Source organism: Benincasa hispida, chromosome 5 (assembly GCF_027475165.1).
Source record: "Benincasa hispida cultivar pf3 chromosome 5, pf3_genome.v1.1, whole genome shotgun sequence".
NCBI classification, from domain to species: domain Eukaryota; kingdom Viridiplantae; phylum Streptophyta; class Magnoliopsida; order Cucurbitales; family Cucurbitaceae; genus Benincasa; species Benincasa hispida.
The window spans coordinates 30,219,051-30,238,305 of record NC_143482.1 but is presented as its reverse complement, the minus strand read 5'-3'; the positions used below and the strand labels follow the sequence as shown (position 1 = coordinate 30,238,305).

Sequence of the window (19,255 nt, the reverse complement as noted above, 5' to 3'; positions counted from 1 at the left end):
TTGTATAGAGAACTTTGTGGGGCTTCCAATGTACAAGCGTTGGAAATATCGGGGCCACTAATACTATTACAAGTATGGGCTTATGATCGATTTCCAATTATAGCACCACAAGTCCAGCTATAGGCCCCAGATCATCATTCACTTAGTGTCAGATATTATTTCATTATATATTTATTTTGTTACCATTTTATGTAAGAATATAAATTAATTGTATTTTTTATAATTTTAGATGGAGTGGTGTATTAGCTGCCTCTGAACAGTCAGCAAATATGTTGCTCGTGTACAGAAAAATATTCGACATGCTAATACACATTCAGGTAGTAAATGTATATATAAATGAATATTTAAAACATTTTATCAATACACACAATAGATTTGGTCATCAATACACACATTTTATTATTTTTTTTTGTCAGATTATTTGGATGCCATACACACAATAGATTTGGTCATCCTTACCTGATTATTGTCGTGATGGTGAAGACATATGGTTGACCGTTAGCCCTCTTATATGCTCCATATAGTATAGTGGCATCATCCAGATCGTGTGTTGAGACAGTTCAGTCTGCGACAAACGATACATTCGTTGTCCTATATACTCCCAACACTACACCAGATCGATTTGAGATGTAAGCACGACCAAGACTGACGTCGAATCCATACGAAATATTTATCCTACTGGGATGGACGACATGATCGTTGTGCACAGGGAGAATTAACAAATAAGCCAGCTGTATTAGACGACTACTTTGCCTGGTACAATTCGATCACGAGGCGATTTATCACACCTGACGATGCTTACTATTACTGCATTGTAAGATATTTAAAATCAGACATTTTCCATATATATGATATGAATATTGTTTAATATTTATTTATTTTTATTGTACAGAATAATTTTATCGACGATGTTCAACAATATTCAATGCAGAACAACTTACCAGAATTGGGTTCAATGTGTCAGCAAACATTGGTCAACGTAGAAGGTATTATTCAACAAACAAGACGACTCAATGTTGCTGACACCGATCGAAGACGTATTCGTCGTAGACGACAGCGACAATAGGGTGAACCTAATTTAGAGGGACACGAAGACAACCCCAATGAGGGGTAAGGGCCAGGGGGGTCGTTTTTAAATTTCATGTAAACTTTCATTTTCAAATTGTAAATTAAAAAACTAATTATAAATATCTTTTAATATCATGATATTTTTTTTTAATATGAGTACAAGATATTTTCATTGTAGATTAAATATATAATTAAATTTAATAATGAAGGAATTTGTAGATCAATTCCTAAAGTTTTAATATTGTTGTACATCTACAATTAAAAGAAAAATAGTCAACAAATTTTTAAAAAAAGAAAAAAAGTTAAGCAAATCGTGGACCGGATCCACGAGTTTGCATCAATCAACCAGTTAGCCGATGTGGTGCTGACTGGATTAAACGGTGGTACACGAGTTTGCCACATGGAAATGTATCGGGTACACGATTCCACTACCTCAATTTTATCAATAGTTTTTGAAAACACTTATTCTTTAAAAAAAGTTTCCTCCAACCATATTTTTGTCATTTTTTTTAAAAAACTATATATTTTAAAAAAATTCCTTTAAACGTTGCATCACGTTTTTGGTTGGTTTTTGACGCTGCTATACCACAAATTTGTTTGATTTTCATTTTGCGGGCTAAGCTGACCTACCTTATTGTTTGACACGAGCATCTCCACGGAAGAAAGTCAATGGCGGTCATAGGCGAGGAAGTGAAGAACAAGCAGGTGATTTTTCGGGATTATGTCAGTGGGTTCCCTAAGGAATCAGATTTCATCCTTACCACCGCTACGATTCGCTTGAAGCTTCCTCAAGCTTCAAATGGCGTTCTGGTCAAAACACTCTATCTTTCTTGCGATCCCTACATGCGAATGCTCATGGATCGTCAACCCTCTGCGTTTTCTTATTCCCCTGGCTCTGTAATTTCCCTCTCTCTATGATTTTTTTCTCTCTCCCATTGATTACTTTTCTTGTTTCCCTTACGAAATTTGATTGGGATATGTTAACAAGAGCATAGGTCAACTTATATAGAGCTATTAACCTCAAGGTCTGAGATCGATTCCCACCCCATACTTTAATTACACTACCTTTGCAAAAAAAAAAAAAAAAATGATGATCTGGGTATGCATAAATCATCCCCCCAGTTCCATATATTTGATGTTGGTTATGATGATAACGAAGGAAAACTGAATTTTCATTGTAGCTTACTAAACGGGAAATTAAGATGAGGAAGCTTCAGATGCAGGAAAATGAAATTTGTTGTGAGAATTACCATTGAACTCTTAGGTTTTTGTCTAATTCTCTGATGGAAAGGAAACTTTTGCAGTTACTATTTGGGTATGGAGTAGCTAAAGTTTTGGAGTCTGCCCACTCGGACTTCAATGAAGGTGACCTAGTTTGGGGAATGTTGAAATGGGAAGAATACTCTGTTGTGGAGGACCTTGGAAATTTCATCAAAATCCACCATACTGATGTCCCCCTCTCATATTATACTGGAATTCTTGGTATAATTTCTGTGTGTCATTGCCCAAAATTTCAATTTGCTAAATATTATAGTGAATTTGGGATGATTTTGATTTTTGAATATAGTTCTTTTAAGCAGAGTACGTTTTTCCGTTTTGGATAAGAAATTTTGGGAGGAGTAGCATAACTAAGAGCACTTAGAGTGTTTTTTAGAATTCTTATTGTCACTTTTGGTGAATTTTGGAGGAGAGTTTTTCTAAGTGACAAAATGCCATTTTCCACCTTTCTAAAACCCACTCTTATTCTTGTATTCTTAGAATTTCTATTTCATCTTTGTTACTTCATACTTTTTTTTAATCTTAGTAGTGAATTTTCACGTTTATGGATAACAAGGACACAGAGATGTACGGGAAAAAAAATACTTGATAGATCTGAATAATTCACCACCTACTATTTGCATTGTTTCGTTTTCTTGAGCTTTACATGGAGGCTGCAGCATTCCTGTATAGATGATGTAGGATCTTGACTTGGATTTATAGCTCCAAAGCAAGCATGTAGCACTCTTATTGTCGAGATTGATGACTTTGGGTTTTAGAACAATATTTTCCATACACAACTTGGCATTGTTTATTCCTAGTTTGCAACACTACGGAGCCCATAGCCAAAAGTAAAGGATGAGGATTGTCTGCATGTTTTCGTGGTGAAACATGATTCTTACATGTATGATAAATAGAAAGTGATAAATGTCGGGAGTAGTTTTCTCACTGGTTGAACGCTGTATTTGATATAGAATTAACCTTTACAGGTATGCCTGGTATAACTGCTTATTTTGGATTTCATGATATATGCTCCCCCAAGAAGGGAGAATATGTGTTTGTATCAGCAGCTTCTGGTGCAGTTGGTCAACTTGTTGGCCAATTAGCAAAGTTGATGGGTTGTTATGTTGTTGGGAGTGCTGGAAGCAAAGAGAAGGTGAATCACTGTTTTAAAGCTTGCTTCGATATCTTCTTTCTCCCAAGCATCCGTTTCTCTGACAAAATTCAGTTTCGTGCAATAAGAAAACTGTTCATTCTCTGTTCAAGACATTCATCTATGCAAATGTGATGTTCGTTATTTTCTTTTATCAGTATTTGCTTGATAGATGCACATTTTCTGTTGAATCTTAATTTTGATCGTCTTTGTGTTGATCAATAAACTTTCAACGTGTTTATTTTAGTTTTTTAAGTTTCAAATTGTGTGTTTTAGTTTTAGTCCATTACAAATATCACTCTCTTGTATGTATGCCTGACATAGATTGAACTGCTGAAAAACAAGTTCGGATTTGATGAGGTTTTCAACTACAAGGAAGAACGTGACTTAAATGCAGCATTAAAGCGGTTAGTATCTCTTGACAGATGTACATCATAAAAACATTATGGAAAATTGTCTGAATCAATAGGAAACTGTATTCCCTTTGAAAGAAGAAGATTTATGTTGTGGAAATACCCTTTCGATTAAATAAAATTTATAGAGTAACTGATCAAAAACTACTAAAACTAGTTAGTAAACAGCAGGAGATCGGGTCGATCCACAAGGATCCTACATTCAAGTTCTCTAAGTTAAATTTGTGTAATGAAAGCGATAAAAGGAGGGGAATTGACAGGTAAACTAAAATGTAGGAAGATAAGATAGTTGGCGAGAGAGTAAAGAGAGATAATTAAGAGCTCACCAGACTGATTCAGAGATGGTTGGGAGTGTTCCATGTTTGCCAATTAAGTGGCATTAAGTTTAAGCATCGATTAAGACGAGCCAGATTCAACTTAGCATTTTTCTGTTCCTAAGGTCTATCACGTAATGTGATAAACATAGGACATATCATGAATCAATACAAACACAATGTAACCTATTTGTTACACGAATTAAGTATGCAACTGTTACAATTATGGATAACCAAAATATACATAGCATACATGAGCAATCTACACAATAAATGACTACTTGAACATACATTGCCCTGTAAGACCCTTAGTTTTGGGAATAGTAGGATTATTAGTAAATATTAGGATAAGTATTAAAAGGGGTAAATTAGTAATTAGATAGGGAGTTAGGTTAGCGTTTTTTGTTATAAATAGAGTGAGTTGAGTAGGTTGAGAGGAGGTAGGAAGAATTTGGTGGGAATTTCCTTTGGGGAATTTGGGAGAGGCTAGCCCTCTCGAAAGGCTAGGGTTTATCTTGTTATTTTGTTTGTGAGTTTATAATATATTTCAATACATTTTCCTATATTTCTATAATTTAATTGTCCTTGAGTTTATTCTATATTTTTTAGTACTGTTCTTGTTAGCAGGGTTCCTAACATGCCCCGAATTCAAACAAGGAGTAGAAAACAATAAAGCTAAGAAACTCATATGTAATAAGTCAAAATCTCACAAAATCCATAAGTTAAAGCCCAAAAAACCTTTAAATTGGTGTGTCAAGCCTAGTTGAGCATTGATCTCGGAGGTTGAAATCATCAATTACATACCAAAATCAAGTAAAACTTTAAGGGTTTTGGCTCCAACCTAAACCGAAACTAGAAGTCCCTAAAACCGCCACAAACTGACCTAAAAATAAGAGAGCATTATATACTCCTCGCCAGAGTGTTGATGCTTACAGTGTTGGCCCCTATGCATCGCAACATCCAGTGACATTGCACATCATTTCCATGTGAGAGCACCACGATACTGTTAAACAGCGTTGCAATGCTTGGCCTTTGTATTCCATGTAGCGTTGATCTTGAGGTTTTCTTGAATAAGCTTTCAAATTTTCCAATTAACTCTGTTGGAAACAGCAAGACCCTCAGATGACGAAAGGACAGCAGCAAATGGTCAGGTCACGGCAGTCGAGTAAAGAATAAAACCTGCAAAATAGAAGCTCATTATAGGCTAAGTCGCGGAGCTCACTCTCTTTAAGACGTTTCGTAGCTCTGCCCAAGTGTGTAAACAGATCAGGAATACTACTCTACTAGCCATAACCTATAAAGATGCACTTGTAAGCTCTACTAGCCAACTTTCTTCTTTTTGGGTCTGGAATCCTTATAAAGGCTAGATAACCCCATGTTCTAAAGTAGGACAAGTTTGGTTTCTTATTCTTGAGAATTTCGTAAGGTGAAGTTTTGTTTTTAGACTTTGGGATTCTATTTAGGACATAACATACGGTAAGGATGATTTCACACCACCACTAAGACGCGACTCCTAAACTAAGTAAAATAGTAACTACTGGCTTAGTTAAAGTTCTATTTTTCCTTTTGACTTTTCCATTCATTTAAGGAGAATAAGGTGAGGTCTTTTTGTGTATTATTCCATGTGAGTTAAAGAACTCATTAAAACTGCCCGAGTCGTACTCGGTTCCCCTATCACTACGAAGTCTTTTAACCTTTCTATTAAACTGATTCTCTATTTCAGAAACAAAAAGTTTGAAGGCATCAAAAGCATAACTTTTGTTTTTCAGCAAATACACAAAAGTAAAATCAGAGCAGTCGTAAATAAAAGTAATGAAATATATTTTACTGTTCCTAGTCAAGATGTCATAACGCCGTTGTTGCTAGTGAGGGCCATTAGTGATGTGGCGGTAAACACATCTTAAAATTGTTGGAAACGACAAGACCCTCAGACGACGAAAGGACAGCAACAAATGGTCAGGTCACGGCGGTCGAGCAAAGAACAAAACCTGCAAAACAGAAGCTCGTTATAGGCTGAGTCGCAAAGCTCGCTCTCTTTAAAACGTTTTGTGGCTCTACCCAAGTGTGCAAGCAGGTCAGAAATACTGTCATGTCGTCTCTAGGATAAAATAGCCTAAAAAGAAAACCCGATCGAAAATGCACCGTTACCGACTGGAATACACCTTTCTGACTAACTGCTTGAAAAACGGAAAGTGGAGTGGAAAAATAGGAGAGGAGAACTGAGAACTTCCTTTCGAAAGGAAGTGAAAAGAAGCATTGTGTACTGCTGAAGGTCACGCCTTTTATAGGCCTTCAGCGTGGAACGGTCGAGTGAGAAAGAGGCAAATAGCCTCAGAATGTGCGAGGGGCTGGAAGACTCACACGCCTCGCCTGATCGGACGGACGGCGGTGGCACGCGTGTGGGACATCCACCAAACCCACATTGGTCTATCTCCTGACTTCATACAAAACATGGATACCCTTGGGGCCCAAACTCAAAGCTCAAGGTTGGAGTACATAAGGGAGGCTTCCAAATCAAAATTTTCCAATGTGGGATTCTCCAACCAAAGGTTAGTTTCCTCTTATTTTTGAAAATTAAATTTTCACCCAACAAACTCTACTTCGCCCTAAACGCTCTGAAATGCACCACATGCTCGATTTCCTGAAAGTACAACATTTAAACACATTAAACAATTCAAACCAACAAGATTATTTGATATAAGATAGCTCTTGCTTGGAGCTATCACCCTTCCTAATTAGGATTCAATTGGATAGTTTAGAACCCGTTTTATGACTATTTGGTTTTTGAAAAATAAGCTTATAAACATTGCTTTCACTTTGTACTCATGTTTTCAAAAACCAATCGAAGATTCAACAACTGAAAAGAAAAAGTAGTTTTCGAAAACCTGTTTTTATTTTTAGAATTTGGCTAGGAATTCAAATGCATCTAAGAGAAAGATGAAAACTAGAAAAATTGTGAGAAAACGAGTATAAATTTCAAAAACATAAAACTAAAAAGAAAATTGTTAATTTGTTACTAAACAGGCCTAAAGTATTTGAGTTCACATCCAATTCATAATCTTGACAATGGATCCTTATTTTTTCATGTTGTTTTGGTGGCAGGTGCTTCCCTGAAGGTATAGATATTTACTTCGAAAATGTAGGCGGGAAGACGCTTGATGCAGTGCTTTTAAATATGAGACCGCATGGTCGGATTGCAGTATGTGGAATGATATCTCAATACAACCTCGATCAGTCAGAGGGCGTGCATAATCTCATGCATCTTGTACTTCAGAGGATCCGCATGGAAGGTTTTAGTGCTCCCGATTATTTCCATCTTAATGCCAAGTTCTTAGAAGCAATGTTGCCTTATATCAGAGAAAGGAAGATAAGCTATGTCGAGGACACGGTTCATGGCCTCGAGAGCGGCCCAACAGCTTTGATTGGACTCTTTAGTGGTCGCAATATTGGGAAACAAATAGTTGCCATCTCTACAGAATGATTCAGCTGCCGTTGGTTTCTTCTGCAATTCTTTCTCCCTTCCATTTGGGTTTTGGGTCTTGTATGTCTTCAAATGGGACCATGTATAAGAAATAAGTAGTTTCCATCAACACAGAGCAGCCCAGATACTTTATTACTATCATCTGTAGAATATACTAAAGGTTAAGACAGATGGTTGGATTGTATGATGTAGCTTTGTGCTTGAAATAATGTAAGTAGTCTATTTTTTTTTATCAGTACTTACAATTTAGTCAATTTCTTGTTTTCCAAATGATCGATAAATTTGTTGGATGAAGGATCGATCGACATACTACTTAGGTGAATTTTATGAAAACGGTTGAAAGTAGGGTTTTAGCCCTAGGGGCTTTTTTGTCCTTTCACTGTATTCTAGGGTTTCCTACTTCTCTATTTAAACGTATAGCCTCTATGTATCCAGTGCATCAATTCTAATAAGAAACTTCTATATCGTGGTTTTTTCTCCCTATACTAGGGTTTTCCACGTAAACCTGTATGTGCCCCTTTTTCTCCTCTTCCCTTTTCATCATGGTATTAGAGCATGCAGATGAAACCCTGACCACCATGGATGAAAACCCAACAGGAGAATCACAGAGGCCATTAGTTGACAACAATGGCACCGATATAGCCATTATCGTGCAAAACGCCATAGAACGGTATTTCCAGACGATTCTCCCACATCTCCACAGAATTGACCAGTTGACCGGAGCAAACAGTCATGGTGCGCCTCAGATGGCTGGAGTCCAGCTGCAGCCAATGCCCCAACTGCCATTGACCGGTGCGATCCAAGCCACGTAGCAGCAGCAGACCTATGTGATTCCACAAATCGGTGTGATCCCAACAGCCAGCACGATCCCAGCCGATTCCAGTCGATCCCGCCGCAACCGCAACCTTCCTCCAGCCAATTCTAGCTGCTTTCAGTCGATCCTAGCCATGGCTTCCATCCTATTAGAGTCAACCCTAGTGACGGTTGCCATCCAATGCCGACCAGTAGCAGCCCCTTATTCCAGCCATATTTGAGCAGTAGCTTGGACCAGTCGTCTCCTATGGTTGGAGGGTTTGAAGTTGGGGAGTCATTATCTCACTACCCTTGAGGTCAAGGTGGTACAATCCAAGATCAATTTACCCAGCTTCAACTTCAGATTAAACAGCAAAACGAATAAGTTCAACAACAAATAGCTACTCTCAGAGAAGCTCTGGGAACGACCTCTAATGTATAGTTAGACCTTCCTTCAAACCTATCGATCTGTTCAGGAAATTTAGTAACCTTTTTCCCTGCCTTATCTACAACAAATTTATTTTCTAGGGTAATAGAAAATTCTACTAGCTTTATTGTAGGGGAGAAATTAAATGGTTATAATTACTTTTCTTGGTCTCAATCTATTAAAATGGCCCTCGAGGGTCATCATAAATTCGGATATCTAATGGGCGAGATACCGAAACCAAGACCTAGTGACCCTCAAGAATGTATATGGAAGGGAGAAGACTCCTTGCTTCGGTCTATTTTAGTAGGAAGTATGGAGCCTCAAATTGGAAAACCCCTACTATATGCCATCACTGCACGAGACATTTGGGAGGCTGCCCAGAAGCTATATTCCAAAGGATAGAATGCTTCCCAACTCTATACTTTATGCAAACAAGTCCATGAATGTAAGCAGAGAACGATGGACGTTATAACTCACTTCAACAAGTTGTCTCTTCTTTGTCAAGAAATGGATCTATGTCGTGAGATGGTCTGGAATTGTTCGTGTGAGGGAGTCTTACATTACCAGTCTAAGGAGACCGATCAAGTCTATGATTTCCTTGCGGGGCTGAATTCTATGCTCGATGCGATACGGAGTCGGATAATGGAAACTCGTCCGATACCATCCCTGATGGAAGTTTACTCTGAAATTCGCCTCGAGGAAGACAGGTCCAGTGCTATGAATAATACACTGATTTCGCCAACTGACTTTGCTGCATTTAAAACGTCAGGTCATGTCAATGATAAACAAAACGGCAAGCCAACTCAAGTATGTGAACATTATAAAAAGCCCTGACACACCAAAGATCAATGCTGGAAACTGCATGGTCGTCCATCTAACGGTAAATGACGTCAGTCAGGTTCTAGACGATCACTGGTAGGTGAATCAGAAACCGGAGGTCCTCAACCTGAGAATCAGGAAACCAGCCAGAGTAACCCCAGTACAGTGGGTGTGAGTGTGATCGCCCAATAAGGCACTCTTCAATAATTTAGCCTTGTTAGTATAACTAGTAGCAAACCGTGGATTCTAGATTCAGGGGCCACAAACCACTTAACTGGATCCTCTGACCAGTTTCTTTCATATTATCCAAGTGCTAGGAATGAAAGAATCAGAATCGTTGATGGGTTTTTTGCTCTTGTGGCTGGGAAAGGCCGTCTTTCTCCCTTTGAGGGTTTGGTTCTCCAAGATGTGCTGCATGTTCCTAAAATATCTTATAATCTATTATTTGTTAGTAAGATTACAAGAGATTTGAAATGTCGAGTTACTTTCTCACCTGATGCTGTTGTTTTTTAGGACCTGAACTCGGGGACGACGATTGGCACTGCCCGACATGATGAGGGGTTCTATTTCCTTACTGAAGATGCTTCTTCTAGGATATGTGATAGGACTAGTTTACTTTCATCATGTTTTTTTACCTCGAAAATTGATTATATGTTATGGCACTATCGTCTCGGATATCTTAGTTTTCATTATATGAAATATTTGTTTCCTCGTCTATTTCAGAATGTTAATCTTTCTAACTTGACTTGTGATGTGTGTATCCAAGCTAAACAACCTCGTGTCTTACTAAAAGCTCAGCCTTATAAGCCTTCCAAACCATTCACCCTCTTCCATAGCGATGTTTGGGGTTCTTCACCTGTTACTACTACCACTGGTAAACAATGGTTTGTAACCTTCATTGATGACCACACTAGACTAACTTGGGTTTTTCTTCTCACCGATAAGTCTAAAGACATGTCGGTTTTCCAACAATTCTACAATTCTGTAGAAACGCAACTTAACGCAAATATCGCTATTATTAGAAGTGATAATGGTCGGGAGTTTTTTAATAATACTTTTAGGGAATTTTTAGTCTCTAAAGTAATTGTCCATCAGAGTTCATGTGCATATACTCCTTAAAAAAATAGAGTAGCCGAACGGAAAAACCGTCACCTTATCGAAGTTGCTCGATCCCTTATGTTGTCAACTTCATTTCTGTTCTATTTATGGGAGATGTTGTTCTAATAGCAGCTCATTTGATAAAGCGAATGCCTTCTCGAGTCTTAAAATTCCAAACTCCCTGAGACTGTTTCAAGGAGTCCTATCCCGATAATCGGCTTATCCCTGATGTTCCACTTCGGGTGTTTGGGTTGTTGTGTTCGTCCATACTTATGGTCCTAGTCGAACCAAGTTTACCCCCCTGCTCAGAAGTGTGTCTTTGTGGGGTATCCTCTTCATCAGGGTGGGTACAAATGTTATCATCCTTTCTCCCGAAAATATTTTATCTCAATGGATGTGACCTTTCTCAAAGATCAACCCTTCTTTCCCATTAGTCCTCTTTAGGGGGAGGGCACTAGTAAAAGAACTAATTGGGGTTCGAGTTTGTTAGTTTTACCTAAACCTATTCCTGTCATAAGTATCAACGAACCCATTCTACCTACTGAACAAGTCCCATGGATCACGTACTATAGGAGGAATCTCATGAAGGAAATAACGCCGCCTGTTACTTCTCCGGCTCCAGTCCATGAGTCAGAATCGGCGTCAGTTCCAGGTACTAGTAAACTTATCCCTGATAATAGTAATATTTATGTTGAAAATGATGCTTGTGTTGAAGATGATGTAAGTAAGGACAGAGAAAATGGTGATAGCAGTTGATACAAGTGATGGGAATTGTGAAAAATCTGTTCCAGCAGAGAACATTGTTGAAGGTGAAAGAGATCCCTTAGAAGATAAAGGGCATGAGCAGAAGGCTGAATGCAGTGAAGAGTTAGAGGAGAAGAAAGACCATGATGCCTCTCTTAACCTTCCTATTGCCTTGAGAAAAGGTACGAGATCCTATGCAAAGTATCCATTGCAGAGTTACTTATCTTACAGCAACTTGTCGCCTGAGTTCAAAGCCCTCACTACAAGCCTAGACACAGTTACAATACCGAACAATATACATGAAGCGATGAAGATTCTCGAATGGAGAACTGCAGTCATGAAGGAAATGAGGGTGCTTGAGAAAAACAACACTTGGAACCAGGTTACCCTTCCAAAGGGGCACAAGGCAGTCGGGTGCATGTGGGTGTTCACCGTTAAATACAAGCCTGATGGAACGGTTGACAGGTACAAGGCCATATTGGTTTCTAGAGGCTTCACTCAGACCTTCGGAATAGATTACTTCGAAACTTTCTCTACTGTAGCGAAGTTAAACACTGTTCATGTTCTTCTCTCAATTGGTGTTAACAAAGACTGGCCTTTCCACCAATTTGATATGAAGAATGCCTTTCTTAATGGAGAATTAGAAGAAGAAGTTTACATGAGTCCTCCCCCAAAGTTCGAGAAACAGTTCAATCATCGAGTATATAAACTGAGGAAGTCCTTGTATGGGTTGAAACAGTCTTCGAGAGCCTGGTTTGGCAGATTCACTACCTTTGTGAAATCACAAGGGTACAGTCAGGGACACTCAAATCACACTCTCTTTACGAAGAAATTAGTATCAAGAAAAATTGTAGTTCTGATTGTGTATGTAGATGACACTGTCATTTCAGGTGATGATCCTTCGGAAATTGACAGATTGTAGAGGAAAATGGCTGAGGAATTTAAAATTAAGGATCTCGACAAATTGAGGTCTTTCTTGGGATGGAAGTGGCTGATCGAAAGAAGGGATTCCAATTTTTCAATGAAAGTATACTCTGGATTTACTTAAGAAGATAGGTATGACAGGCTGTAAACCAGTGGATACTTTTGTGGAAGCTAATGTTAAACTCAGTAATTTGTATGACAATGTTCCGGTTAACAAGGAGAGATATTAGCGGCTTGTTGGGAAACTAATCTATCCCTCTCATACCAGACCAAACATTTCGTATGTGGTCAGTGTAGTCAGTCAGTTTATGCAGTCTCCTTACGAAGAATATATGAGAGCAGTGGAGCGCATCTTGAGGTAATTAAAAACCTCTCCCAGCAAAGGATTGATGTTCAAAAAGTCTGACAGGCGGTGCATCGAGGCATACACGGGTGCCGATTGGGTAGGCTCTGTGGTAGACAGAAAGTCGACATCTGGATACTGTACCTTCGTATGGGGTAACCTTGTTACACGGAGGAGTAAGAAACAAGATGTTGTTGCCAGAAGCAGTGCCAAGGCAATAGGGTCATGAGTCTGGGGATGTGAGAGGAAATTTGGCTGAAAAAGGTCTTATGTGATCTTGATCAAGATAGTGACTGTTCGATGAAACTCTACTGTGATAATAAAGCCACAATAAGTATCACGAAAATCCCATGCAACATGACAGAACGAAGCATGTGGAAATTGATAGGCATTTGATCATGGAGAGACATGATAGTGGCAACATTTGTATTCCCTATATTCCTTCCAGTCAACAGATAGCAAATATCCTTACAAAAGAACTTCTCAGACAGACCTTTGACTCATGTATTAGCAAGTTGGGCCTCATTGATATCTAAACTTGAGGGGAGTGTTGAAAGTAGGGTTTTAGCCCTAGGGGCATTTTTGTCCTTTTACTGTACTCTAGGGTTTCCTGCTTCTCTATTTAAACGTATAGCCTCTATGTATCCAGTGTATCAATTCTAACAAGAAACTTCTATATCGTGGTTTTTTCTCCTTGTACTAGGGTTTTACACGTAAACCTGTATGTGCCCTTTTTTCTCTCTATCTCTTCCTTTTTCATAAAAAACTAGGGGTGTTCATGGGTTGGGTTGGGTTGAGTTTAGGGATATTTTAGGCCTAACCTTATGCTTCAGTTTGTGTATTTTTCTAACCCAAACTAACCCTTGTTCAATTATGAACCCGAACCAAACCAACCCAAAAAAATGGGTTGGGTTGGGTTGGTTCCATCGGTTCCCTTAAAAAAAAGCTTGGAATCACCAATAAAAAACACATAAGATTCCACAATCTACAAGAACAATATCCAAAATCTATTATAACAAAACAAGTCTCCAAAATTCACAAGAAAGATCATAATGTCTACAAAATTCAAAATATAGGCAACAATATTTTCAAATGTCTACAAAATCCATAAGTAAGACTATAATGTAATGTCTACAAAATCCATAAGTAAGACTATAATGTAATGTCTACAAAAGTATTCAAAATCCAATAGATTTCAACGACCCATTCATGATCCTGACAAAACTTGCTCCTTGAAGAACCCTAAACAAGATTTAAACAATAGATTATATAAGAATACTATCATAATTTCAACATATTAATATAGATTATAGAGTAAATATATAAAAGATAACACTACCTCATCAAACTTGATCACAAGTTTCCAATTCTTCAGTTTGTGGAGTAAGATCTAATAACGTTGGCTTCACATGTAGGCAATTTTGTGTACATATTAAAGCCTCTACCATCTTAGGACTTAAAGAACTTCTAAAAGAGTCAAGTATTCTACCTCCTGTACTAAATGTTGATTCAGAAGCAACTGTTGACACTGGTACGGGTAAGACATCTCGAGCAACTTGTGATAAAACTTTGTATTTAGGAGCATTTAATTTCCACCAATTCAAAATATCAAAATTTTCTATCAGATCTTCATTAGGTTCTGACAAATATCTCTCCACATCATTTCTTGTTTCATTCAAATTTTTCTCTTTTCTTCTTCGTTTGTATTCCAACGGTAAATCCATTTCCATATCATCACAATCCTCACTTATTTCAACTATGTGACATGGTTAATCAAAAGCATGACCACTTGAATCACTTGTCTTATAAAACTCATACAATTGCATCAAACATTGTTCTAGCAACTCCATCCCTATAGATACTTATGAAACAAAAGGACACATAATCCAACTTATATCGCGGATCAAGCACAATAGCTAGAAACAACACTTTGTTCATCTTGTCAAGAGATCCCCAATACTTATCAAATTTCATTCTCATATTGGAAGCCATAGTATATCTCACACTATTTACATTTTGGCTCAAACCTATTAAACGTCGTTGAATCCCACAAAGTTCATGAAAAAATATATTAGAAGTGACATAAGTTGAGCCACTAACCTTCAATGTAAGATCATAAAACATCTTAAAAAATTTGAAAAATGTTCGAACATGGTTCCAATCGGCTAAGGTCGGTGGTCCTTTTCTTTTCTTTCCATTCTCATCTTCAGTAAAGTGATGTACAAAATCTTCATCCTCTTCTTCTAAGCATTGAAAAGCCTTTTCAAATTTTAAAGCATGATCAAGCATCAATTATGTTGAATTCCATCTTATAGACACATCCAAACAAACAAGGGCTTTAGATTCAATCTTTTCATGTCCAACACAATCTAAAAAAAAATATTCAATCGCTTAGGAGAAGATCTAACATATCTTACAACATTTCGTACACTAGCTATTGAATCATGCAATTCTTTCATTCCATCATTAACAATCAAGTTCATAACATGAGCACAACATCTCATATACAATAATTCACCATCCAAAATAAGAGACTTCCAAATCTTTAGTTTTCTCTTCATATATGAGATTGCTGAATCATTTGAAGTTGCATTATCAACAGTAATTGAAAAAACTTTATCAATACCCCAATCCAATAAACAACATTCAATTACTTTACCAATTGTCTCTCCCTTATGATTAGGCACTTGACAAAAATTCAATATTCTTTTCTGTAAATTCTATTCAAAATCAATAAAATGTGTTGTAAGAACCATATAATGATGTTCTATAAGGAATTCCAAGTATCTATTGTTAGGCTCACTCTTTGACCACTTTTGATTAAAGTTGATTTCAACAATTTTTTTTCATCCACATACAATTGATAAATATCCCTAGCAATTGTGATTCTTGAAGGAATGTCAAACTTAGGACATGCAATATTACAAAATTCTTTAAACCCCTCTGTCTCTACAAGTCTAAATGGTACCTTAGAAAATACTAGCATCTTAGCACATGCATTTCTAACTCTTTGTTGACTAAAGGTTGTAGACAAAAAATTCATATTGATAGCACCTTTTGCATCAATTTCATTTGGTTGAAATTTTAGTATAGTTTTCCCTTTTGGTTGCTCTCTAAATGGATAATTTTTGCATTGTTTTCATAAATACTTCCATAAGGTACTAGTTCCACATGAAGAAGTGTCACAAGCGTAATCTTTATCACAATAATTACATTTGCATCTTATACCTTCGGTGTTAGATCTTTCCATCTTTGTAAAGTGATCCCACACTGAAGATGATGGCCTAGTTGGTTTTATCTTGCCAATGACTTTCGATGGTTTAGAACATGCATCGGGGCTGGAAATATTTATAGGTGGTGATTCATTGTCAATGTCGATTAACTCACTATTTTCCATCTACAATATTAACAAATACAGAAAAATAAAAAAAAATGTGAGCATAGGCCATGAGGAATAAATAAAATAATTAAATATATATATATATATTATATATATTAAAAGAAATAGTTTAATATGACACTCACGGCAACTGACGAGTGACGAAAATCGGAAAGCAGAAAATAGTGGCTAACGTGAAGTCACTCACGACTGGCGTGATGAGTGACGAAAACGAAAAGCAGAAAAGGGTTGCCCGAGTGACAAATGAAAAAAAGGGATGGTCGATGACGAAAACGAAAAGCGAAAAAGGGATGCCCGAGCGACAACTCGACGAAACGGACGAGTGACGAAGTCGAATGGCCAATGCCTGATGGCGTGCACCGTGCGTGATGAAAAAAGGGATGAAGAAGGAAAAATGGCACCACGGCCGCGTTGAGTCCGAGTCGTGTAGTACCGCCGACGTCTGCTGTCTGGGGAAGTTGAAACGTGGAGAAGAAGGAAATAAAAAAGACAACCAATCTCCACGAGCCACATGTCGACAAGGGAATGGTTAACGTTTCATCCTTCAGCCTATCGAGAAGTGGGAACTGGAAAGTGAGCTGGGCCTTCTGTTATTAGGCTGAGCAGTGAGCTTGGCTGGGTCTATATAGTACATACAAATTAAATTAAAATAAATAGTATCTAGCCTATTCTTCCTGGGTCAGTTCGGTTCGAATCAAACGATTTTCCTACGAACTCGAGAATCGAACCGACCTATTCGAGTTCATTAAAAAAATTCAAACCAAACCATTTTTTTTAACCAACCCAAACCAGCTGGGTTGGGTTGGGTTGCTCGGTTTTTTCGGGTCTTCGATTTTTTTGAACACCCTTATCAAAAACTATAATTTCACTCATTAGAGACTAGAGAGGAAAAGTAAAAAATAAAGGTTAATGTCATTATGTTCCCTCTACTTTCACTTTTTTTTAGTGCATATATGCTCAGTTGTTTGAATTTTTTCTCTTGGAGAAAATCTTAAAATAGTCCCTTATTAGTTTGTTTTTTTTTTTTTAAAAAAAAAAAGAAGATGAAATAGTCTTTAGTAGTTTTTCCATTATAAATTTTGGACTTGTGGTAACATATTCTTGCAAAATTGTTGTTATTATTTAACTTCAAAGGAAAAATTTAAGGATTAACTAAAAGTACATGAACTCAATTCCAAAATTCAAAAATATAGAAACTAAAATAAGATGAAACGGGATTTTGGGAAATTGCCAAAAATATGACAAATTTGTTGGGCTAAAGAGTTTTGGGATGAGTTTTCAAAAAAATGATTTTTTGGACAAATGAACATATGAAATATCTATTATTATGCCCTTAATTAAAAAACAAACAAACCATTTGTTCATTATAATTTATAATACACATTCTGTGACTTTCATCATTCTCTCTCATCTTTTCTACAACTTATTTCTAACTTTTCTTCTCTCAAGCTCCATAGTCACACTCCAAGATTGGAAAATTTCACAAAACGACTCAAAAATTAAAACCTTTTCCGTGATTGGCCTATTTCTAAAAACTTTTATATGGCTTATCTTTTTGCCATGTGAAATATCAATTATATCCTCAAATTTTAATTATCTCACTCATGCTTCGCCTCTTACAAAATTAAGCGATCTTTCACATTCCACTCCCATGTGAGCTAATCCTTCTTTTAGCTTTTTCTTACTTTTCTCTCAGCTTTTCTCTCATCGTCTCCGAGCGTTTCTCTTAGCTTTATCTGGCTTTCTCTTGTCGTTTTAGCTTTCTCTCAGTTTTTCAAGTATGTACTCTTTTTCGTTGTTGTTTAAATGTTTAGCCATGGCAGAATGTGTATAATCGTTCAGTACATGCGTTAAGGTTCGTTTAGCTTTTGATACTCGATCGCCTAGCTTTTAATACTTAATTGCATAGATTTATATATTCGATCGCCTAGCTTTAATACTTGATTGCATAGATTTATATACTCAATCGTCTAGTTTTTAATACTCGATCGCATAGCTTTATATTCTCGATCTCCTAGCTTTTAATACTTGGTTAATAGATTTATATACTCGATTGTATAGCTTTTGATACTCAATCACATAGTTTTGGATACTTGATCGCTTAGTGTTGCGTTTCAATCGTGTTTGTGCTTTTGAAGATAAATGATGATGAGAATGAATGATTGTGATGAAGATGTTTAATCTATCTCTTGGTATGAAGATGATGATATGTGTTTGACCGATGATAGATTCATGTTCATGCACACCTTTCTAGTTACGTACAAGTTCTCTTAAGCTAGACATAAGTATAAATCTAACTTAAGTGTCCTGGTAAGTCCAAGGTCGAACGCGAGGATTCTAAAATACACTAACGCAAGTTTTGGTCTTGGAATCTATTGTAGATGTTTCCTAATTGGTTGATGTGCATTGGTTATGTACACTAAACTACTAGCATGCATGCAAGAAAGGAATAGGAGTTCAGAAAAAAGGGAAAAAGTTTGCAAATGATTGGATCAAGTATAGGTGATATGCGTTGATTTCCTAGTGGGAACAACAAGCCTTGTAAGTACAATGACAATGAAATAGAAATGGTAAGATGTCTGCAAGAATCTAAGTGTATGTGTGATGCGTTGAAAGTCTGTTCTTTAATTATGCTCAACATCTCTCGATGTAAATGCCACACTATCCTATCTCTAGGTTGCATGCGTTAGTTAAAATGAACAGGCATATGACATGAATAATTTTATCTCTAGAATTACTCATGCCCTAGCTTAATGTGTTCAACAAGTAACTACTCTCTCAAGTAACTAATTGTTTTTTTACTTCAATCAACTGATCAGGTAGATTCAAACAACAAAGTTTATGCACTTATCTAGCCTGAAGATTCACATACACAAACAACTTAGACAATTAACAGATGGAGATGTGAAGAATTGTTAAGATTGAGATTGAATTAAAGAAATGAGTCTTGATACATATATCTTAGTTCAATCAAGTGGGGAAAGAGAATGAGAATGCAAAGTAAAAGAAATAAGTCAAGTCG

At 37.0% G+C, this 19,255-nt stretch overlaps 1 protein-coding gene and 1 long non-coding RNA gene across 2 annotated transcripts; one reads left to right on the top strand and one right to left on the bottom strand.

Annotated features, from left to right (window-relative positions):
- Positions 1-1,559: 1,559 nt before the first annotated feature.
- Positions 1,560-7,924, top strand: LOC120077791 (2-alkenal reductase (NADP(+)-dependent)-like). The gene is made up of 5 exons (XM_039031827.2): positions 1,560-1,965; positions 2,373-2,550; positions 3,315-3,481; positions 3,803-3,885; positions 7,308-7,924. The coding sequence occupies exons 1-5, from the start codon at positions 1,738-1,740 to the stop codon at positions 7,684-7,686; spliced, it is 1,035 nt and encodes a 344-aa protein (XP_038887755.1). The 5' UTR covers positions 1,560-1,737; the 3' UTR covers positions 7,687-7,924.
- Positions 7,925-13,867: 5,943 nt separating this feature from the next.
- On the bottom strand, positions 13,868-16,592 carry LOC150036027 (uncharacterized). Its single transcript, XR_016529830.1, has 3 exons — positions 16,359-16,592; positions 14,173-16,230; positions 13,868-14,075 (listed from the first exon to the last, which is right to left on the bottom strand). It is a non-coding gene; the product is annotated as an uncharacterized LOC150036027 (long non-coding RNA).
- Between the last annotated feature and the right edge of the window lie 2,663 nt (positions 16,593-19,255).

Bases quoted from the DNA above. Each gene is read 5' to 3' on its own strand.
- LOC120077791 (XM_039031827.2), top strand. From the start codon at position 1,738: ATGGCGGTCATAGGCGAGGAAGTGAAGAACAAGCAGGTGATTTTTCGG. The intron at 1,966-2,372 runs GTAATTTCCCTC...AAACTTTTGCAG, and splicing joins TTTCTTATTCCCCTGGCTCT to TTACTATTTGGGTATGGAGT. The intron at 2,551-3,314 runs GTATAATTTCTG...TAACCTTTACAG, and splicing joins ATATTATACTGGAATTCTTG to GTATGCCTGGTATAACTGCT.